Raw genomic sequence first — 24,875 nt, 5'->3', positions numbered from 1 at the left:
GCCTTCAAGAAGCTTCCTGAATGATTTCTGCCAATCCTGAGCCTATTTTTGGAACCAGCACTTGGGGAAACTGATCTTGTGAGGATGGATGTGTTTAGGGACACACGGCTTTTGCAAGCAGCACCACCCCACTGGGGCACCCCCAGACTTGGGAAATGTGACTCTTTCTTAATGCCACTGGTTTTTAGTCAGGCCACAGTGAGAAGGAACAGCCCTAACAGGCCTCTAGCCAGGTTGAACGAGATCATTTTTGTTTTAGCCAAATGGTAAGATTTGCTAATGTTTCACCTTAAGTGCCTTCTCCAAAGACATCCCTCTTCGCCTTACATGTTGAATCATCATTGAGTGTGGATATTTCAATGAAAATATCATTGGTTGACTTTTGTGATGGTAATAAAATGCTATGGCATCTTTGCTGTGAAGTTATTGTCTCCTTGGATTCTTCTGACTTTGGCTCCTGAAAGGAAGGCCTAGATCCAGCCCTGGTAGTAGTTCCTTTCTGAGGTCTCTCAGTCTCTTAAGACTCTGAGTTAGTTTGGCTGCCATTCTCACTAACAAAATGTGTATCAGCCCCTATCCCTCCCCCCAATATTCATTGAACTTTGAATTGCTTCAGAACACAGGTGTGGCCTAAAGGTATTCCCTTATTAGGGAAATGTCATGACTGCTGTCTTCTAGTCAAACTTGTAAAGAAAAAGATTCCAGTTCAGTATTTGCAGCAAGAAGCTTGAATCCTGTTCTTTTTATTGCATTGTTACATTGACTCATTCTCCATTTTGCTTTGGTTTGGTTTTGACTTGACTTTGGGGGTAAAGTCTTTCACCAGCACACAAGAGTTTGATTGTACAAATATTTCTCCTGTATTAACATCTCTGCCTGTTGCTTAAGATCAGTTGCTTTTATACTCAGAATGGAAATACCTGATCTTGGCTAGCTTTGTTTGTTATATTGACTTCATTTAGATTTCCCTCCACAAGGTCAGCAAACTATCATGTTCTTATGTAACCTTAGGCCAAGGCCAGAGTTATCATAGTCCCTAGGTTGCTAAGGCTTATCATGTGTTTGGTAAAAGGTGATTGCAGGTTCTCAGATGAGGTTACTTTACATGGGATGGAATAAGGCAGAGACGCTGGGATGATGGAGAAAGCTCGAGGTGCACGTTTTAAAAAAAGGTGTGGAAATTAAAGTTCCAAAGAGGTAGTTTCTGAGGAAGTCAGAGAGCCCAGGGCCAGAGCAGTCAGTAATGGGTGAATCAGGTTATTTGGAAAGTTGGTGTGACAAATACATGGTATTTGTCTACTTCTAGGTTGCTGGTAGGTATTAAATATGCACAATATTCTAGAGCTCACTGAGGATTTTAAAATTATATGCATGGGATTTTATATTTTGGGGTGAAACAGTTATCTGGCACATGGTATTGTAGTTTTTAAAAAAGACAAATTTCACAGTCTTAATAGCTTTAAAAAAAAAAACTAAAAGGCGCTTCATGTCTAGTGTGCGGCCCTCCTGAAACTTACGGTCATCTCTCCCACTGAAATCAAGGTCTTTTCAAATGTGGCTAAATGGGGATGAGAAAACATGTGTAGGACTTTCTTGGTGTGTGTGCATTCTTTAAAGAGCCCAGTTACTTCGGGGAAACAGTCAAGAAAATGGTCAAGATTGTTTTTAGAGGTTATTTTATTGGGGAGTTTAAGAACTAATAGTATCTTGAGTTATTTTTAGTTCAGGGGGATGTGGAAAGGTTTGCAATTGTGAAGTGTTTTGTTTTAGCTTAGTATCCATAAGGGAAACTTAGACTGTAGACATAACTACAAAGCCAATGCAGTTTTTATTTTCTGTATGTTGTTGGGGGAATCGAGTTTTACATATAGCAAGCACATGGCCTCCCTGATGTCAGGATGCCTTTGTCAGGATCTGTATTTGCCCTTAATTTTATTGAAATATTTTTTCCTTCTTCCTCTTGAAAAGTTCCAAAATATAGTTTATTGTATCTTTCATCATTAAAAATTTGTTCCTTTTCCACTACAGGCAGTTCACACAAGGCAAAAACTATTGAACAGTTGGTTTTAGTGGGTCATATAACTTTGCTGTATATCAAACTAATTTCGACAAGTTTTCATCCGAAGCCTCAAATCATGTAATTAATGATTTGTCTGTTTATTTGTGACCTAATTGTGATTCTTTTATTAATAAAAGCTAATGGGAAAAGGATCCCTGATTAAGCTGATGACTAGACCTACAATTAATTTTCCTGCAGTATATGAAGTACCAGAGTATTAAAAAATATGTAATATTTTATTGATAAATCTATCTTTTAAAAGGAATACATTTTAGGATGTCATCATTTTGATGTGAATCATGTAAATGTTGATAATATGCTGTTTATTATACATTTAGTGTTTCAAGAGATTCACTTAATTGCCTTTTTGCCCACTTATATTATGTAGTCTATTTGCAACTGTTTTTAAAAAAATGACATTAAAAGAATACTTTATGTAGAGAAACATTAGTGGATGTTAATTGTCTCCCCAACTATATTTATGGGTGTTAGCGCAACTGCTTTGCTAGTTGCAAAGCTGTATTATCAGAGTAAAAGTGTATTTGTAAACTGTATGGGAACTAAAAATTAGGAATAAAACCGTTTTCTTATATGAAAACAAAAAAATTACAACTGAGATGTATCTATCTCGAGTCAAAGCTTTTAACATTGTATTATAGTTTTGTCATTAAATTTTTATTAAAAGACAAACTGACTTTCCACTGCCTTCTACACAGGTGCAACTTATCTTCTTGGTCTTCAAGGCTGTATCCACAACTGGCTACATAATTTGTGAGACCCAGTGCAAAGCAAAAATCGAGTCCCCTTGTTCAAAACCAATTAAGAATTTCAAAACAGTAACAGCAAAGCATTATTCCAAGCACAGGGCCCATCTAAGCATGGGGCCTTGTGCAATAGCACAGGTCACACGCCTATGAAAGCCTTCCTGGCTGCACCCCCATCTATCCAACCTTATTTGCTACTAAGCTACTAAAGTTCTGCTGGTTCCTTTTCTGGTTCCTCTGGTCATTTTGATTATGTGACTCTCTGTTCCTGGAATTTTGTCCCTTGTCTTCTGTGCTTATCTGACTCCTAATATCTTAAATCCTTTTAAGGCCCAGCTAAGTACCAACTCTGTGCTTTGCATCTTATTCACTTTATCTCATTTAATTCTCAAAGCAATACTACTATATAATGACTTGTGGAGGACATATCCAAGTTCTGATTGTGATATTTAACTTTTCATGGATGAATATGTCAAAACAGGCATCAGACTATATCCTGAGGGTCTTTCTGTAGATTACGTAACTCCTCTTGTAAATTAAAAACACAGACCATCTTATGTCTAGAGTTTCAGATAATGAAACTATCTTGGCTTAAAATGACAATGAGACAATAACTGTTTTGATTTCAAATATTGCCCAAGGAGGTGGACCATGAAAATAAGCACTGTTTTCTGTACCAAACAGACCCGTAGAAATACAACGAAACTGGGAAAATTTCAATATTGAATATGAAATCAAAGGAAGTATACACTTAGCATTAGAAAATATCATACTTAGAAAAAAAGATTGCGAACAATTTGCTATACATTGTATTATAAACAGATTAAACACAGTTTACGTCTCAACCTATATATTTTAAGGAAGCTCAGTTCTTTTAATAGATAAATTATTCTAGAGATCAAACGCGAGGCACAAAATCCTTAAAAACTGGATTACTGAATTGCACCTATTAATCACAGCATTGCTTCAGACAACATAAAAGAAAACCCTTCACTGAAATATCTTAGTGATTATATTTGAATAGCAAGGAAAATATTAATACAGTAATCTTATGATAAGAACTCAAATATTAAGTCATTCAACTTATGTTCAAACTGGGGAAACAGTGGCTAAACAGTGAGTAAAATGTAAGTACACAGATACATATTAAGTACTTTCAAGACTTTGGAGAATATACAAATTAAAGAAGCAGCTAAAAATACAGTATTTTATATGCATAAAGATAAGAATTAAATGAAAGAATAGGATGTTCAAACAGCATCAAGATACCAACCTGCTGATTACAAAGGACACACAGTATCTTACAATGGAGTGCTGTGGTGGTCTGGTCAGCACCTTAACCAAATGAACATATCACTAATGGGGGAAAATCCTGAAATTATGACTCCTGTTGTCATGTAATAAATAGCAGACAATATCACTTATCTAGCATCCTCGACAAAAATTCTAATGAAAATCTAATCATGAGGAAACAGTGATCTAGAATGTTAGACATTTTATAAGACATCTGGCCTAGACTCTCTAAAAAAGTCAACGTAATAAATTTTAGATTATGTAGCTGAGCTAAAAACAACAATAAAAAGGTGGGGAGAATGCTGTGTATTCAGAAATTCAAAACAGGAATAATTAAATGCAATGCAATGTCCTCGGTTGAATCCTAAATCCAAAGAAAAAGCTATAAGAGATATGTGACTACAGACTATATATTAAATGGCATCACAGAATTACTATTTTTTTTTTTTTTTTTTTTTGGAGACAGAGTCCTCCTCCATCATTCAGGCTGGAGTGCAGTGGTGCCATCTCGGCTCTCTGCAACTTCTGCCTCCCAAGTTCAGGCGATTCTTGTGCCTCAGCCTCCCAAGTAGCTGGAATTATAGGCCCGTGCCACCATGCCCAGCTAATTTCTGTATTTTTAGGAGAGATGGGGTTTTGCCATGTTGGCCAGGCTGGTCTTGAACTCCTGACCTCAAGTGATCTGCCCACCTTGACCCACCTAAAGTGCTGGGATTACAGGCCTAAGTCACCACTCCCCGCCTGAATCATTATTAATTTTGTAAGGTGTTATCAATTTTGTAAGTGTGCTTCTTCTTGGGAGACTCATGCTGAAGTATCTAGAGGTGAAGTGTCATGATGGCTACAATTTCCTTTCAAATAGTTGAGTAAAAAAGAGAGAGAATACATGTGAGCACAAGTTCAATGTAACATTGTAACAACTTGATGAATATAGGTGAAGTAAACACAGTATTTACTCTACCAGTCTTGATTTTTGATGAACTGAAAACTTATAAAATAGACTTTCTGAGAATAAGATATAATGGGAAAACTGACATTTCTTCCCCAGGGATGATATTTACAGTACTAAAAAGATGTTAATGAAAATATTCCTGGCAACAAAACTCACAGCAATAAAAGACACCTGGTTCTCATCTCTTAAGTCTTCATAGTTGGTTGTTTTTATACTTCAGGGATTTTAATAACAACAAATACTATTTAGGAGGTCACACATTAGAGGAATCATCACCCAAAGGAAGAAGAGACAGACTTCAAAAATCACAGATTCTTAAATGGAGGAAAAGGACCTGCAGAGGCTCCATGGAGTGACTTCAAGAAACACACACATCCTTAAAAACGAACGACAAACTTGCACATGAAAGTTGTTTTGAGACGAGAATTCTATAGCTTTCATCAGACCCTTAATGAGTCCTATGACTCAAAAAATATTAAAGAACCATTGTGCCCAAGAAAAACAGTATTCAGGATATAATTTCATATGATATCTACCAAAATATTAGGTATTTTAAGGTAATTTTTCCTTAAGTTTCTTTTAGCTCTGATTGTAAAAGTTTTAAAAATAGTACCTAAATGATATTAATCATTTCTATTTTTTATCCAAATCTGCCTCGATCTTGGAATAATAATTTTTAAAAATTATTGAAGAAACCTTGAAGAAGGCCATTTAAAATAATTTGAAGTTAGTAAATTTTTAGAAAGGATTATAATTTCTTTTTACAACAAAACAAAATAAAACTTACCGTTGAGGTGGTGTCCGTGGGCTCTTGAAGACTGTAGCTTTAGGTCTATTAGACTTGGAAGATTTGCACTTCACTTCATCTTCATACAATTCTGCCAAGGCCAACTACATAATAACAGGCTTGTTACAAAGTATAACACTAGGAATAACCTCTTCCATACAACTAGAAGTTATGTATAGAACACTAACTTAAAATTGAGTGGTAAAGACTTTTCATGAAAAAAGCTGCTGCTACAGATGATTCCTTTCTGAAATAAACTTACTGCATCTCATTATACAGAACTAACCAAAATGCCACATCTATTAGAATAACTTTAAGTTATAATAATTACTTGATTATTTTCAATTAACTATTGAACAGTGTCAAAATCTGTTTCAGGTAACAAACCATTTTCAAATTTAAACCTAAAATTCTTGTGCAATTCTTTTAAGAATTCCTGAAGATGTTCACACTAATGTCAGCTTCTTTCATCAGATCTCATAAAATAGTTTCATTCAGCTATTCAAGTTTTCAAACTCCAAGCACATAAAACAATTTCAGAAGTATTCTATTTAAAAGTCTACCAAACTTAATAAATTTCATCGTGTTTAGGAAAATGAGTTTCTGAACAAACAAGATCATAAATTATATATGGTTTATATACCATTTAGAAAGTAATATTACCAAATTATACATTCTAGATATTGGCTGGATAGTTTATTTCAAAATGAAATAAAATTATATTTGTTCTTAAAATGGAATTTTAAAAAGTAATCCAATATTTCAGTATTGTATAGAATTTTTTCTGACTTTTGACATCTTTGGACACAACTCAACAACTTCCTTTAATGCTCCTGTGGCTATTCAATTATAATTGGCATGACCATAATCTCTGAGTTTTTTGTTTTTTTTTCCCAAAAAAAACCCCCAAAAAACAAACAAACAAAAAACCCCAAAACCAAAACAAAACAGATTAAAATGCTCCTTTTAGACACACAAATGATATGAAAACTACCTCCAAGAAGAACAGGGCATTGGGGCAACGTTAATTCTTTGAAAATTCTATTAGTCAACTTTTAAAATATACACAAATAAAACAAAATGAAAGACTTCTAATTTTTTTACCCCTACCCTCCCACATTCAGTAACATTCATATTTGTACAATGGCAACTTTGCTAGAAATCTGAATTATAAAATAGAAGTGTTTGGTAATCTAAAAGGACTGAATTCAAATCCTAACTTAGGCACTTCCTGTGTGATCTTGGGCAAATTATTTAATTTCTCTGAGCCTTAGTTACCACATCTTCAAATGCCTATAAAAAATCACCGTAGAGTCATTTGAAGGATTAAATAATGTATGGAAAGCACAAAGCATGTGTTCCATCACTAGAAGATATTATTCTTAAATGTTTAGCAATGATTGTATCAGTATTTCATTTTCCCCAAGATTTTTTTTTCTTCCTACAGTGTTATATCTCCTATGGTCCTTTACTACTCCATCCCCTCCAAAAAAACAAACAAATGACAGAGGAGAGAGAGACAGACATGTACATACACAGTCTGACGACTAGGGTCTAAAGTTTTCAGAAATTTTACCTCCCTGAAATTTCTTTAAAGTAGTATTATTTCATGGATTTCCTTCTGAGCTGATTATATCAGCTTTATGAATCACTTTTATGATATTCCTATTCTCATCAATGAAAATGTCATCTGTATTTCAAAGGCCCATTTCAGCTCTCCTTCACAAAACCTTTTCTAATTTTCTTAATATCTTTTTTTCTAAATACTCATAGCACGTGATACCCCCAATGACATTCATATTAAGCATTATGTTGTCATTACTTGTGTACTTTTGCTGTTTTATTTCCCCAACTAGATTTTAAGTTTCTCAAATTGTTTCTAATATTGTACCTAAAAGGCAACAAATTCACGTTGAATTATATAAAGAACATAATACAAAATGAATCAGAAATAGATATAGATAGATGTATTTTAAATTGGGGTTATATTTGCTAAACATTTTTTGCTTTAACAAGATCTGAATAAATGCTTCCAATCAAATAACAATTTTCTTTGGTGACATAAATTAAAAAAGCAAAAATACCTCTGACCCCATGGAATGTGGAACATACATTAACAAAAGAGGAATATGAGGAAAATGATATTAAAGAGTCTACCTGGCTGAAAGATCCTAGTTATTAACTGTACATCATTAAAAACTCAGAAGAAAATGAGTGATATTTAGAGGGAGTTGATGCCATATGGCATCATATGGCATGAGTTCATTAGTAAATACTACAAAGAAATTTAATTTATATTATTTAACATAGTAGATGATATTACATCAAAAGAGGAAATGATAATTTAAATTGATAAATATTAATTGAAGTACTGGTCAAAACTAACACAACAAAAAAATCTCAAAACGTAATTAAGAAAATGTTTCAATAATATACAGAGGATAAAGTATGTAAGTAAAGTATTGATAATCTTTCCTCTAGAATTTGAAATGTGAAGAACTTGAAACCTGAAAGCAAAGGAATCGGGTGAGAAAATCAAGTATGTAGCAAAATATTAAAAGCACTGGAATTCTCAGCCTTAGAGTAACCAATTCTAGAAGCTGTAATAAATGATTATTATACAGACACCTGAGAACTTGTAGGAAATGCATACGCTTAAACTCTACTCTAGAACCAATGAATCACACTCTGGGGTAGGGCCCAGCAATCTCTGACAAGCCTTCCAGGTCACAGATGCACACTAGAGAATCAACGATACAGAATAATCACATTCAATACGATTAGGGTACTTGTGGCAACACAGTTATCAGAACAGTTATCAGACATTTTAATTCTTCTCATTTATAGTACCCACTATTGACTCCATCCTAACAAATCCAATCCTAACCCTAACAATACTGAAGTTATCCCTGTTCCCACTCCCTCCCCGTCCAACCTATATAGAAACACATAATATGCGGAGGAAAACTGGGACAGAGTATACAACTAAATACCTTAATGAACATGTGTGTGGACGGGCTGAGGGACACCAGAAGAGAAAGCAATTCAGAAATACTATTGAACACTAATGAGGTTTTGGGCTTAGTTTTGCCACTAACAATCCCACCCCTAACTTTCCCCCTGACCATCTCCTTATTTGAGGGGGATGAAGGGAGCTATGAAAATCTACTCTGATAGGCAAAAAAACATTTCCGAGTCTGCAGTTTGTAACATGGGGGCTCCTAGGGCTGGGAGGCCTTTTGGGAAGCAACTATGCAGCTTTTCTCTGGTGGTACCTGGAACACTCCCTCCTGATTTAGATGCTGACAAACCCTACACTGCATGGCAGCTAAGATACACTTACTCAGGGGTAATTCTGCTTGTTCCAATTAGTAATATGTTGCCCCTTTACTCACTCTGAAAGACTCTTAGAGCAAGCTGTTAGGGAAGTAAGAAATATCTACTGAAAGCTGCACGAACTGGGTAACTCTTAAGAAAACCATGTCTAGATTAAACGATAACAAGATAATCTATAAATAATCAATATCCAAGATACCATTTGGGAAGAACATTATTTAATTCTTTTAAACTTTTGATACATACTTTATTTCTTGATATGCCATCCCTTTGGCTGTTTTCAAGTTTCTTTGCAAGTTCTTCACATTCATATTAAGTTCTAAAGGAAAGATTATCAATACTTAGATACTGTACTTGATACACCAAATCACATTCATAAAGAAATCAGTTATCTTCCTACTGCCCTAACCTACAAGAAGTAGACAGGAGATGAAAAAAAAAACCCCATCATAACTTAGGGTGGAAATGAAGGCATTCTCACAATTAGCAACATCTACCAGAGTATCTCCAAACATTAATCATACTTTGATCCACTGGATTAAGACTGCAAACAATTTGCCAAGAAGCAGGTGGTCATTAACCAAGCTGTTCTCACTTTTCACATAAAAAGAAGAAATGAATTAGGGAAAGGACATTAAGTTACGTACTGTATTAACTTTAATGATATTAGAACTGACTAGCCAGGGAAAGTTATAGCATCTTTCTCCTGAGGAAAAAGGAACCAAATATTTGGCCAGCAACAACCGAGCCAGGATAATGTAGTAATTTTGCATAGGCCCTTTACAACATTATTTAATCCTTACACCACCACCAGCACCCTGACCTTCCTCAGTTTACAAATGAAGACACAGGGTCAGACAGGTTAAGACATTTCTCCTAAGTTCACAAAACTACTAAGTAGCAGGACTAAGAGGCAAACCAAAATTGGTGGGACTACTAACTCCATGCTGCCTCTTAGCGATGTGGGTTTATAATAGGAAAGATGAGGTACACAATAGCTTCCTATCCCTTGATACTGTTTACTACTACTGAACCAACTATGGGAGCTGGAACTATTCTACATTAAGTTCACCTCCTAATATTACACTGATCTCTCCAGCCTCCAAACTCTTCGCTTTATGCACTGCTTATTTTGGCACCCAATCATACTCCATCTTAAAATGTTATGCTAAATGCATTCATACTCTATTTCTCCGAAGAAATCTGTAGGCTTCCAAAAGGTAGAACTGTCTTTTACACTTACATACCCATCAAGAGTTCAGCACCGACTAAGGATTTGATGTCCTTATTTCCACATTCCCAAAGCTCAGCAGTATGTTACAATGGATGGTGGTTTGTTCACATTAGAATGAAGTGTGGTTGTAAAGTAATACAGCAAAACTGTTCTACCAAGATTCTACTTAGTATCTCCTTACTGATATTTACTTGTTAAATTTTTACCAATAATCTTATAATGAGACACAAAAACGCCTAAAATGAGAAAAGTGGCGTTAGTATCTGATAAAACGGGATTTGGTGCTCTACTATTTAGCTAACTAATACTAGTGTCCTACACAACATGACGAAGTTTTATTTCCCTGTTTCTTGTGTGCAATGTTTTAAAGACCACAGCTTAGACAACTAGGCTGTATGGGCATAGCGTGCATCGTTTTCCTTCACCCCTTTAAAAGAAAAACCTACCTGATAAAATGGAACCATTTTTATATTTAAGTAAGCAAGTCAGAAATAGCATCCAAGACAAAAAAGAACAAATCACGTATCATTACTGTTCAGGTGACTGCCTACTTCCCTGCGGCCACAGTAACCTTTCTTCTGGAGTAAGTCTCAAGAAGGAAGCATCAACCCGTGAACCGACCAACTGACCCCGCAAAATGTCATTCTAAACGAATAGCTATTTTTACATCGTACGTGGGGTGGAAGGGAGACAAAGCACCAGCGCTGGAGGCTTGGGCACTTGTGTCCACGACCACCACAGTGTTAAGGGCCGACCTCGGGAGACCGGGCGCCAGATTCTATCCCCAGACCGGGTCGGGGAAAGGCTCCGCCGAGGCCAGAGGCGGCCTCCGACTCGCACCAGCCCGCGTCCACCGCCGCGCTCCCTCCCCCAGCTGCTCGCCTCACCTGCAAATCCCGCGCGCTCGGAGGCCGCGGCCCGGAAGACCTCCTCTCCTGCTCGCCGGGCTCAGGACCTCCGCCCTCCGCCATCTTCCGCTGGCTAGCGGCGCCCGCTGCTAACGCACGTCCCGCAACTTCCGGGGCCGGTTGCCTGGCAACCGCAGGAGGGGCGAAGACGCGCAAGGTGCGTGCGCGTCCCCGCTACCCGAACACGCGTCCCGTTTCCGGTGCTGGCCCACCTTTTTGGTTTCTCCTTTTTTCTTAAAGGGAGTTTCTCCGCAGGGAAACCTCTGTTAAGTTTTGTGTTGCTCCTGCTACTCGCCCAAAGGCACTGTAGGCCGCCCTAGAGGGCAGCATAGACTTGCAGATTCATTTAGCTCAACAATGAAAACATCCTCTGGATTTTTCATCTGATGAAAAATTGCAACCTCTCCATCTAGTGTTGGTTAGATTCTCTCATCTTTCCTATCAAGGATTGGATGGTACATCGTCACCACAGAGTGAATTGGCACTGAGAGTGAAAAACACCGTAACAAGTGCTTGGAATAATTTGCTAAAAGCAGAACTCTGCCGGGCCTGTGGCTCACGCCTGTAGTCCCAGCACTTTGGGAGGCCGAGGCGGAAGAAGTGATGGAGACCATCCTGGCCAACATGGTGAAACCCCTTCTCTACTAAAAAAAAAAAAAAAAAAAAAAAAATACAAAAATTAGCTGGGCGTGGCGGTGCGTGCCTGTAGTCCGAGCTACTTGGGAGACTGAGGCAGGAGAATCGCTTGAATCAGGGAGTCGGAGGTTGCAGTGAGCCGAGATCGCGCCACTGCACTCCAGCCTGGCAACAGAGCGAGACTCCGTCTCAAAAAAAAAAAAAAAAAAAAAAAAGCAGAACTCGAGACTATCAAGCCCTCGTCATTCAACTGAAAATGATTTAGACTCCGGTCTTCTTATCCTAGGCACTTTTTTTTTTTTTTTTTTTGAGACAGAGTCTCGCTCTGTTGCCCAAGCTGGAGTGCAGTGGCGCGATCTCGGCTTACTGCAGCCTCCACCTCCCGGGTTCAAGCAATTCTCCTGCCTCAGCCTCCCGAGTAGCTTGGACTACAGGCGCGCGCCGCCACGCCCGGCTAATTTTTGTATTTTTAGTAAAGACGGGGTTTCACCGTGTTCGCCAGGATGGTCTTGATCTCCTGACCTCATGATCCTCCCACCTCGGCCTTCCAAAGTGCTGGGATTACAGGCGTGAACTACTGCGCCCGGCCTCCTAGGCACTTTTATGCCCAAGGGATGCAAAGGTAAAAAGAAATAGTCCCAGTCGTTGTGAAACTGAGTCTAGTGGGGAAAAGAGATATGTAAACTGGTAAGATGCAGCTTGCAGTAGAGCTTTGCTTGGGAGGGTTACAAAGGAAATGTGAGTCGTGTGAGGGGAAATACTCCGTTGGTATCTGCTGTGTGCAGCATGCTAGGTGCTGGAGTTGACAGCTTGCCACCCGAGCTTTGGCATACTGATCGTTTTGATGTATAAAGGCATTTGAGGCTGCGAACGGTGGCTGACGCCTGTAATCCCAACACTTTGGGAGGCCGAGGCGGACGGATCACTTGAGGTCAGGAGTTCGAGACCAGCCTGGCCAACGTGGTAAAACCCTGTCTCTACTAAAAATACAAAAATTAGCCGGGCGTGGTGGCGCGTGCCTATAGTCCCAGCTACTCGGGAGGCTGAAACAGGTGAATCGCTTGAACCCGGGAAGCAGAGGTTGCGGTGAGCAGAGATGCACCATTGCACTTCAGCCTGGGTGTCGCAGAGAGACGCCGTCTTAAAAACAAAACACAAAAAAAAGCATTTGATAAACAGCAGGTGCGAGAAGAGCACTCTGACCTTTTCTTCCTGAAAGCAGGAAAAGAAACTACCATGTGATAGATGCCCTCCCTATACCAAGAGGAAAGATACTCATCACCAGAGAAGGGGAGTTGAGGCCGAGAGACATCTGTACAGATATTGTTAAACTAACGGGTATCTTCCTAGATACTCTTCCACGATTGCCTCTCTTTGTTCAACCTAGTATATAAGCACTTAGGCCTAGCCACTTCTTTGGGTGTTTATCTTCCTGTGAGGATAACCACTTACACGTAAAGTTTTATTAAATAAAATTTGTATGCTTTTTCCCTGTTAATCTGTTTTGTGTCCATTTAATTCTTGGACCCAGCTGGAGACTCTGAGAGAGTAAAGGAGAAATTTTTCTCCCCCTAGCTGTGCATTCCCTGTGTAATTTCATTTATCCCTCTACTAGGTAGTTATGATTTTCTCGTTATACTTGAGGAAACCAGATGATAAAGACTAATTTCACCCTGTAGCAAATGGCAGTGCCAAATACTAAACTGTGCTTGTTTTCCTGATACTCTTTTAACACCAGATTCTGCCCTAGAAATCTCGGGCTCTTTAACAAGAAATGCCCCATAGAGCCAAAGACATTTTAGCTGAGTGTTGAAGGAATAGACTTCCTTCAACACTCAGTACTTCCAGTAGAAGTAATAGACCAGAAAGAATCTTGGTAAAGGCAAAGATATTTACAAAGACACTGATATTTGAAATATTATATTCATGTCAGCAAATTGCTATATGGTTGCAGCTTAGAAATGACAAAAGATGGTTATGGAATGGTGGGGAGGAGACAGATCTAGAATGGAGGCTTGAGACAGATTTTGAAGGATCTTGCCTTAGGTTGGGGATGGAATCCTCTGAGCCAGTGATTCTCTAACATTCTTGTACATTAGAATCACTTCTTCTCTCTCATCTCCAGGTACTCAGATTTATTAGTAATTGGTATAGAGTGGGACTCAGGCATCATATTTCTTAAGATGTTCGCAAAGTGGATTTTGCTGCTGTCCATGACGGTATACCTGATATTGGACTTGTCCTCCCACTCTTAACTAAAAACGACAGTTTTAAGGCATTGAGCAACAGGCAGTACAAGTCTGTGACATCTGAAAGAAGGAAAATGAACAAGGTGACTATGTTTGCCCAGGCTCTTTATTTTTATTTATTTATTTTTTGAGACAGGGTTTCTCTCTGTTGCCCAGGATGGAGTACAGTGGCGCCATCATGCCTCACTGCAGCCTCAATCTCTCTAGTTAGAGCAATCCTCCCACCTCAGCCTCCTGAGTAGCTGTTGCCCTGGCTTTCTGCATGGAACTCTCATACACTGCTAGTGGGTCCTAGAATGGTACAGCCACTTTGGAAAATAGGTTGTCAGTTTCTTCTAATGTTAAATATTCCATTATCATAAGAACCAGCAATTCTACTCCTAAATATTGACCCAAGAGGGATGAAAGTATACATTTATAAAGTATTTCTACCCAATTGTTCATAGAAGCTTTATCTGTAATAGCCTGCAAACTGGAAACAATCCAAATGTCCATCAGCCAATGAATGGATACAATTTTGGTAAATCATACAATGGAATGCTACTCAATAGTAAAAAGGAAGAAATTATGGAGTCACACATCTTGAATGAATCTCAAAGATATTATCTTGGGTAAAAAAAGCCAGGTGCAAAAGAGTAAATATTGTCTGATTCAATTTATATGAAATTTTAGAACAGGCAACACCTTTAATGACTAAAAGCTGGTGGTAGGTTGGGGCTGTCTTTTGGGGTAAGGATTCAGTTCCCCAATTGTAGGACATGTAGGAACTTTTTGAGGTGACAGAAGTGTTTTATAACTTGATTGTGGTGGTAGTTACACAGGTATATATTAATACGTTTGTTAAAAACACACTGTATACACTTAAAATGCATGCATTTTATTATATGTAAATTATTCATTTATAAACTTGACTGAACAAAATCCTTGCTCAGCTGATTCTGTTGTGCAGTTATGTTTGAGAGCCACTGCTCTAAGACAACTGGGAGCCATTAAAGGATTTGTGATTTACAAACATTACAGTTGCATCAATGTGTATGATGAGTCAAAGTTAGGAAATAGATGATTACAACAATGGGAAGTAATTAGGACTCAATTTTTATCAGTGGCAGTGAGAACAGAAGGAAGCAATACTTGGTAGAAATATTAACATCACAACCGACAGGAGCTGGAGTCTTCAATATGGAATATATGAAAAAAAGAGGAATAAAAAAATGACATCTGGGGATTTGGCTAGGTGATTTGGTAAACGGTGCTACCTGTAAATTATTGAGTTGAAAGGGGGAAACAAATTTCAAAGGAAATAAACAAGTTTGTTATGGACATTTTGAGTTCAAAATGTATGTGGAACACTCTGGTGAAAATGCATCATGGAGCAATTGCAAATGTGGGTCTAAAGATTAGAAGATTAGGCAAGAATTTTGGTTTGGAGATACAGATTTGGGTGTTGACTGCATGTAAATGATAGAGTAGACAAGGCTTCGCAGGAGCAGTGTGAAATGTGAGAAGATACAAGGATTAAGAACACTCAGAAACACCAACATTGAAGACGCATTGGAAAAAGGAAAGCTTTCAACGTAGCCCTGAGTAATAGAGAGGTGAGAGGAACACAAGAGACTGGAAAAACTGGTGATGAGGCAGTTTCAACAGGAATACCAATGATGTCATTTACTACAGATAATCAAGAAAGACTAGGACTAAAAAGTATCCACTGGATTAAAGGAAAAGGAGATGCTGTCCCAAAAGTTACTACCAATTTCATAGTTAGTGAGGAAAATCCATATTTTACTAGTTTCAGAGTGACAGATAGGACAGTGAAGGCTACATATTCAATGAACTTAATGTCAATGGTGTGCAGAAGTTGCCGTGCACTGGCTTATGAGAGCCTACTGTTAAATTTTTAGGAATTTTGCAAGGCAGTTGTAAAACAGGGATTATTAAAAATTAAATGATATAAATGTACAACTAAATTATACTAAAAACTCATGCAATAAATATTCAAATCTCTCATTTCCTAGTTATTTGAACACATTTTGCTATTATCTATGCTCCTGAGGGGATTTACATCTATTGGATCTATATGGTGGAGATGCTATTTCACACCTCTTCCCAATTCGCATTCAGTGACAACATGTTAGTAGCTTGAAATCTACCATGGTGTAAGTATTCCCACCTCAGAAATTGGTAAATGCCATAAATAAAAGTTCGATTTTTTGTTTTGTTGATTGCCCACTGTAGATTTAAGGATCTGTTGGAGAAAATGTTTACAAGGCAGATAAGACTTAAAAGTATGCTGTGCCTGCAGCTGTTATGCTGTGAATAGCAAAAGAAAAAAAATGTAAATTTTCCTCTAGTATTTGAAAATTACTTGCTGATTCTGGAAGAAGTTGCTCACATCGTTGAGTTACTATGGATGTTTGTGTTTCACTTGCATCTTATGTGTATCTTGTTAATGTGAACAAAAATATCAACAAACATTCAAGTGGTCCCCTTTAAGTCTCCTTTCTTTTGGCTTGTGATGAAAGTGATATCTTTCCCCATTCTTCTTCAAAGAACTATGATCACATACCTCGCTCTCCTTGATTCTCTATTTTCTATTCTCAAATTGGTTGAGGAGGTTCAAGAATCATGACATTCATCATCTATGAAACATTCTCCAGGAGCATCTTTCTCACACCCATTTTGACCTGTCATATATATTATGGGGTGCTTAAACTGGAAACTTAATGTTAAACATTTCATTATACTTACTTTCTTCTTCCATTAGACTAAGCTCATGGAGTATGTAGGCCGGGACTTCATCTCTAGTGCCTTAACATAGAACCTGGAACCATAATATGTACTTTTAATAACTATTTGCATGAGTGAGTGAATGAAGGTGGTAGGGATCCTGTATTGGTCCGTTGTTGTGCTGCTATAAAGAAATACCTGAGACTGGATAATTTATAAAGAAAAGGGGCTAAATGGCTCATTGTTCTGCAGGCTACAGAGGAAGCAGAGCAGCTTCTGCTTGGCTTCTAGAGGCCTCAGGAAAGTTATAATCATGGCAGAAGGCAAAGGGGAAGAGAAGCAGGTACATCTTACATGTCTGGAGCAGGAGGAAGTGTGGGGAGGTGCCACACACTTCTAAACAACCAGATCTCGTGAGAACTCTATCACAAGAACAGCACTCGGGGGATGGTGCTAAACCATTAGAAGCAGCCCGTGTTATCCAGTCACCTCCCACCAGGGCTCACCTCTAGCACTGGGGATTACATTTCAACCTGAGATTTGGGTAGGGGCACAGATCCAAACCATATCAGATCCATAACTCAAACCACATTTGACTATCTCCAAAGCCCATTTTCCATTCATGGAAAGTCAAGAAATAAGAAGATCTATCAACAGATATCTTCATTAGATACAGACAGGACAGACAGTATAAAATGCAGGCCTATTTATCTTGCACTTCTAAACCAAATCCAGCTCCAACTTCACAACCTAAATGAAACTCACATTTGTATAATTTTATATATGCTGGACATCACTGAGAACAAGATCAGAGGTCACTGTAATATATAATGGCCATGTTCCACCCTTTAAAACATTTTTATCTCATTCTAAAAATAGAAATAGAATATTTACAGTTGGTAATTTTCATGGATTGCACATTATTTCATGTAATCTACAACAGCTTTCTGGGATAGGTATTGTCTCCATCTTACAGAAGTAGTTGAGGATCAGAGAAATAAGATGAATTTCCTTATGTCACTCAGCTATTAAGTAGCAGAACTAAATTTTAAATTCAGGTCCATTACACTCAAAAGCATATGCTTTTTTTGTTTTTGTTTTTTTTTGGTTAAAAAATACCATCTCCACGTCTCCTGGGAGCTTTTTGCAGCCTCTGACTCTTGTGATTGTACCTTTCCTGAAATTTCCTCATGATACTTCTTGACATTGCTCTTCTTACCTACCTGACCATTCCTTTTGAGCTTCTCCTAACATTTTATCTTCTATCCACCCTCTAAATAATGATGTTCTTTAGGGCTCTGCCTTTGCCACTCTTATTTACTCACTGTGTATATGCTTTCGCTATTCAATATCTTCTGCTCTCATACCTACTATTTACACACAGTCAATTCTCATTATTTACAGTAGTTATGTTCTTTAAAGTCATTGAGAACACTGAGTTATTGAATACTGAATCATTGATGCTAGGGGAAATACAGGGTAGGTTCCTGTGAACTTCTTAAATTTTCATCAACTGATCAATGCATAACCTTGTTTTATGTCTATTTCTGTTGAAGACCCCATGTTTAATATGATCATTGATCCACTCACATTGAACTCACAGCCACCAGCACTATAACTCCTGCATGAAGGAAGTTTATCTAACACATGCCTTTTTTCCATAAGGACATCACACCCTCTTGTACTTAGGAACACCAGACAGTACTTCAGCACTACCCTTGGGGGCCATCTCAAACACCAAAATCACCAACAAAAAGCACAAACATGTGAAAAACATGGCACTAAATAGACTGTGCAAGGACACTTATTTAAAGTATAAAAGCTGAAATAAAAAGGCAGAATGTCACCTTGTTTGAGCTCAGCTGGGAATGTGCTCATGGGGCAACAGAAATATTTTGCTCCTTTGTGTCTGGGTTTGATCACAAAGCACTGCAAGTGTTGGTTTCTGGGTCACAAATACATTTTGTGAGTAGGTGAATATGCAAATATGAAATCTGCAAATAACGAGAATGGACTGTATCTAAGATTCCCAAATCTCTTTTTCCAATACCCAGGTCCCTCTGTTACCCCACATCTACATTTCCAATTGTCTTTTCAACTGATATTTTCATTTGGATGTCTCAAAAACATTTGTGTCTCCAACTAATCCTCTGTTTTTGTCCTACAAACCCACTTCTTTTTCATTCTATCATTTATTAGATCAGCATCTAGCTTCAGCTAGAAATCAGGGTCATTTTAAATTCCTATTTTGCCTTTAAACTTACAGTTTGTTGTTTACCAAATCTTCAATTTTTCCTCCAAAATATCTCTTTGATCTGTATTCTCCTCTTCACTCTTGCCTCCACTGGCACAGTTCACGATCTTTAGACTTCTGCCTTGGTTGTCACCCTGCCTCCCAACTGGGGCCTCTGCTTTCATTCTGCCTTCTGTATCGCTCTCAGAACTATTTTTTAAAAGCACAAATACTATCATATTGCTGTTCTGACCATAACCCCACCAATTGGAGGAGGATAAAAGCCAAATCCTTGTTATGGAACATAAAGCTCTTCTTAGTCTGTACACTTTTTGTTTTACCGCCTTTACCTCATTCCCTTCCCATGTGCTTTAGCTGTTCTAAGCCACTGATGGATTTGCAAATATGCCATGTCATTTTGCACTTCATTACCGTTTCCTTTGCATGGAACTTTCTTGTCCTCTTTATACCCAGTAAGCATGTATTCATCTTTCATGATCATGAATTCTAATGTGATATTTTGTCAAATCTTTACCACCTTCCTGAGGCAACTTTCCTGTGTAACTACAGAACTTCACACAGTTTTTGTGAGACATTTTTTCAGTGTACATTTTGTTTTCTGGTGTCTCTACACTATGAAGTTTTCAAAGAACAAGGATTATGTTTAATTCTCTCATATCTCCAATGGTTGGCTTATAATAGAGGCTTGATAATATGTTCTGAATAAATAACACACACACAAATGCAATTAATTGGGTGTGCTTATTTTCAATGTTTAGTATATTTAAGTTTACATTTTAAACATAAATTTCTTTTTTTTTTTCTCAAATCCGTTTGGTTGTCTATTTCCAACTTCAAGATGCACAGGATATAGGTTGTTATTAATAGGCCTAAATTCTGGTGAAATTTACCAGCAGCATGTTCACTAATTGTGGTGCCTAAGCAGGAATGGGCTCCTTCTGGTTAAATGAAATTTAACCTCTCAAGTCTCCTGGGCAGAAAAAGTCTGTAGGGCACTTATACTTGAGTCAGAAGGACAGGCTCTACTATTTGATTAGACGTTTACTGTGTGAAATGTCATTAAGTATGGAAACTTCTAAATTTTAGCTGCAACAATCTTTGTTAATCACCTACCTAAATAAATGTGTTTTGTGCTGTGGGGAGATTCAAAATGAAATAATCTAGCATTTGTTCTCACACTCCTAATTTCATTGTATAAAAATAATGCTTGTAAAAATCTAAAGTTAAATTTGGTACTATTAAAAAAAGGACTATAGATATGAAAAGGGGGAAATTAATTCTGATTGAGAATTAGGGTAGTAGAGAGGGGGGCATCCAAACTGACCATTAAAGGATTGGGACATTTCAATAGATGAAGATGACATAAGGGCCTTCTAGGCACAGGGGACAACAGCAAAGTTCCAAAGGGGAGAATGTGTGGAGCATGTTTGGGGAATGGTAAAAAGATTTGGCTTCAGTGGAGGATCAATGCAGTGGAAAAAGGACTTGAAATGATCAAGATGGGTCATAAATGCAATGCTAAGGAGTCTGGCCTTTATTTCTAGACATTATTGTGAAAAAATATTTTTGATGCAAGGAAAATATTATCTGCTTATTTTAGCAATTGCATTTGGTATGTCAGATGGAGTAGGGGAGTAGGAGACTGGAAGTCAGTGGATGCCAGTGGAACATTCTGAGGCAACTTCTGGGTAAAAGCTATGAGGCCATGAACAAGATCAGTGACAGTGAGAATGGAGGGGGACACATGGATTCCGGGCTTCAGTCGAATTGTGCCAGGTTTACTCCTAAATTATTATGCAGGAAAATATTTTCTATCTTTGGGTCTGTGAATATTCTCTTTAAATCTCAAATTGTATCTCTTGTTTTTATAGTTAAGCCTGTCTGCCTTATTTTCCACCCCTGACTCAAATGCTTTGCTTGGTTAATAATGAAACCTATACATTCTGTTTCCTTGTATCAGAATTTAATCCATTGAAATTATTTTATCCCCATAAATTGCCTATTAATCATCATATTATTCTCTTCTATTTAGAATTTAAACTTTATTATTAAGCTCTTTATAGGTTGGGAGATACTTGAGATAGCACTCTGGCCAGTCACCTATAGGTCAGCGACAGGGAAATTGAGATGGTCTTTGTTGTTTATGGGTGAATGAGTAACTTTTGTAAACACAACCTCCAACAATATTTCCTAAAGTAACTTTGTTTTATTGCTTATACTCAAATGAGCAAAAATGGTTTGTGACCTTATAGTAGATGCTTTTAAGCCAAACTGAATTAGTTAAAACACATTTTTATAAGTTTTACATTAAAAAAATTATAAGTAGCACATAGGAAATTTAAAAATTATTAGAATATAAGATTACCTCTGCAACAATATTGGATTCAGCTTTAGGATATTAGAAAGTGTTATTTTCATAAGATGGGTACAATATCGTCTTATGACTTTATGTTATCTGTAAGAACGATAATGATATCCCTTTTTCATTCTCAGTTTTGGTTAATTCTGTCTTCTTTCTTTTTCCCTTTATTAGCTTTGCCAGAATTATATAAATATTATTTCTTTTTAAGGAATCAACATTTGACTTTGTTTATTCTCTCCATTTTCTGTTTACTTTTTGTTTCATTAATTTTTGCTTTTTTCTTTCTTCTACGTTCTTTGCATTTTAATTTAGTATTTTCTAACTTCTTAAGAAAAATGCTTAACTTATTGACTTTTCAGCCGTTCTTCATTTCTCCTATATGCATTTAAGCCTGTAAGTTTCCCTGTAAGAATGGTCCTGCTTCAAATCTTATGTGAAAGAGAAATACAGTTGTATTTCATTTCAGCCATCAAAGATATTTTTATCTAGTTAAATACAGCCAAATTACATCATAAAAAATGTAGGGACTCAGTTTCACATGTGAGCAAATGTTAGAGTGGAGACAAAGCAACAGCTGTAGTATGTAGAGTAGAAAAACAATTTCAGTAGAGCCTGGAACCCATGCCAAGTGACACCCTGAGAACATAACTCACATTTCTGTCTCCACATCCCACCCAGGCAGTTCACAAACTCTAGAAAAGAACATTTGACTTTCCAAAGGAATTTAGGACATTTATAGCCACTCATATCAGGATCTTAAGCACTCAAGTAACCCTGCATGGCATTTGGGTATATTTTGCCTTAGCTTTGCTAGGGTGAGTGTTGGGTTTTTCATATCCATTCATAATTTTATCCTGAACCCACACATGGAGTGTTCTGGATGAGAGGCAGAATAGTTATTATTACTTATATTATGATAATTGTGTCAGCCCCCTCCCCTGCACACACCAGTGCTTACTCCTGAGGTGTCCGATGGCCCAAGATGCTCCATAGGTGAAGGATGGGGAAAATGGATTTTCTTCGTTTACGTACAGGACCTCCTGCTTCCATCTTGAAAGGAGGGAGAGAAATGTTTGTTCCCTGGAGAGGGGATGGAAGGGTTCTGGGCTCTCACTTTAACCTTTTGGACTAGAAAGACATCTCTCAAGGGCCTCAGAAGCCCTGGTGTCTCTGTCATGACCTAGAGATATCTCCAGGGTCTTGAGTCTCACTTTCCCTTGAAATGTAAATACATTCCATGAGAATCTCTGGAGTCCTCTCACTATAGAGTTATAAATTAACTTCTCAAGACTTACTGTTAGCTCAGTAATATGGTTTGGCTGTGTTCTCACCCAAATTTCATCTTGAATTGTAGTCCCCATAATCCCCACATATCATGGGAATAACCTAGTGAGAGGTAATTTAATCACAGGGTGATTACCCTCATGCTGCTCATGCTGTTCTCGTGACAGTGAGTGAGTTCTCATGAGATCTGATGGTTTTATAAGGGGTTTCCCTCTTCACTCAGCACTCATTCTTCTCCTTCCTGCCACCATGTGAAGAAGAACGTGTTTCCTTCCTCGTCTGCCATTATTTTAAGTTTCCTAGGGCCTCCCCAGTGCTGCAGAACTGTGAGTCAATTAAAGCTCTTTTCTTTATAAATTATTCAGTCTCGGGCAGTTCTTTATAGCAGCATGAGAACGGATAAATACGCTCAGGATCCAAATTTTTCAGTAAAATTTATTCAGAAAGCCTCAACTCTGCAGAAATACAAAAATATTTTCTCAAAACTCCACAAAGGCTTTATGCCAAAGCAAATGCCATCATCTTCTTTTACTTGCACCTCACCTCCTACATATTCAAAAATGTCAGAAGAGTGCATATGTAAGTTCTAGGTTTATGTTTGTTACATACACTTTAGGATTAATGCAAAGACTGCTATTTTTCTGTCATTTGATTTGCTTCCCTTTCTACTCCTAATGTGTAGAATTATCCTTTAAAAAGTATTTCCAAAAATATAATTGGACATTTACATATTCTTGAATCTGAAATTTCATCATTAACATAAAGGAATACAAAAGTAAAACCACTTCCATTAGAAATTTGACTGGGGGAAATTTGGGGGGTTGGATGGTTCAAGACCAGTACACCAAAATCATGGATAATGTCAGAGTCCACTAAGGTATGTAGGTCTGTGGGCTTCTGATAAATAACCTGATTGATATAATTTCTTTCCCTTCTGTTACAGTTTATATATATTCATTTTGGCTATCAGCTGTTTCCTTTAAAAATATGTAGTAAATCTACCTACAGAAGTAAGGGCCTTTTAATTTACTGAATATTGCGTATTAGATAATCTAGGTTTGCATGACCATGTGAAGATAAGACACCCTTTGAGGAGTGATATAGGAGTTCTCTATGTACAATTGGGGTGTGGGTATGTATCAGTAAGGAAAGCATACTATGGTAAATAATCCACGAATCTCAGTGTCTTATAAGCAACAGGGATGCTGATACATTGATGGGAGGCTCTGTCCCATGTTGTCTTCACTCAGAGATGGAGACTGATACCAGAGATGGAGACTGATACCAGAGATGTTGTCTTCACTCAGAGATGGAGACTGATACCACTTACACCCTCCGGGAACAATACCTGACATCACACAGGGGGGTGAAATTTGGCAAATTATGGTCAGGGCTTGACGTTTTTGACTGGAAGGGACACATTACTTCCGTTCTTATTTCTTTGACCAAAGCAAGTCACATGGGCGTACCTAACAATCACGGAATTAGGGAAGTGCTACCCTCCCATGTGCTTGAGAAGAGTAGAATGGGAAATGCCAGTTAGTAGCACCACCAATGATTTCAGTGTCATCCACACATTCGGAGCAGGGGAGTGTTAAAAGTTTTTCCTGCAGTGGTCCTGAAGCACTGGTCCTAGGACTTCATCTTACTCTGGAGTTGTAACAAGGATACTACATGGCCGACTAGAAAATGCACCTAAGAAAAAAGTACAGATGCTCCAGGACTTACAACAGGGCTATGTTCCTATAAACCCATCATCAGTTGAAAGTATTTTAAGTCAAATATGCATTTAATGCCCTTAGCCTACTGAACATCACAGCTTAGACCAGCCTACCTGAAATGTGCTCAGAACAGTTATATTAGCCTGAAGTTGGGCAAAATTATCTAACACAAAGCCTATCTTACAATAAATTGTTGGATATCTCACGGAATTGATTGAATGCTGTACTGAAAGTGAAAAACAGAATGGTTGTATGAGTAGCATTATAAAGTTTTGAAGTTGTAAGTGAAACACAGTAAGTTGGAGACAG

General features: G+C 37.7%; 1 protein-coding gene across 3 annotated transcripts in view; it reads right to left on the bottom strand.

Moving 5' to 3' along the window:
- The window catches only part of UBXN2B (UBX domain protein 2B), a 40,075-nt gene extending 28,618 nt beyond the window's left edge, over window positions 1-11,457 (bottom strand). The window contains exons 1-2 of one of the 3 annotated variants that reach the window (XM_054561643.2): window positions 11,313-11,457; window positions 5,856-5,959 (exon numbers count right to left, since the gene is read on the bottom strand). In XM_054561643.2, the coding sequence (XP_054417618.1) occupies window positions 5,856-5,959; window positions 11,313-11,396 (188 nt within the window). In that variant the 5' untranslated portion in view covers window positions 11,397-11,457. The remainder of the gene's footprint in view (window positions 1-5,855; window positions 5,960-11,312) is intronic. The other 2 variants (XM_002819110.5, XM_054561642.2) reach the window with 2 other exon arrangements.
- Window positions 11,458-24,875: the final 13,418 nt, after the last annotated feature.

Source organism: Pongo abelii, chromosome 7 (genome assembly GCF_028885655.2).
Source record: "Pongo abelii isolate AG06213 chromosome 7, NHGRI_mPonAbe1-v2.0_pri, whole genome shotgun sequence".
Lineage (NCBI taxonomy): Eukaryota > Metazoa > Chordata > Mammalia > Primates > Hominidae > Pongo > Pongo abelii.
Note: the sequence above shows the minus strand (reverse complement) of the source record. Positions and strands in the feature narration are given on the sequence as shown.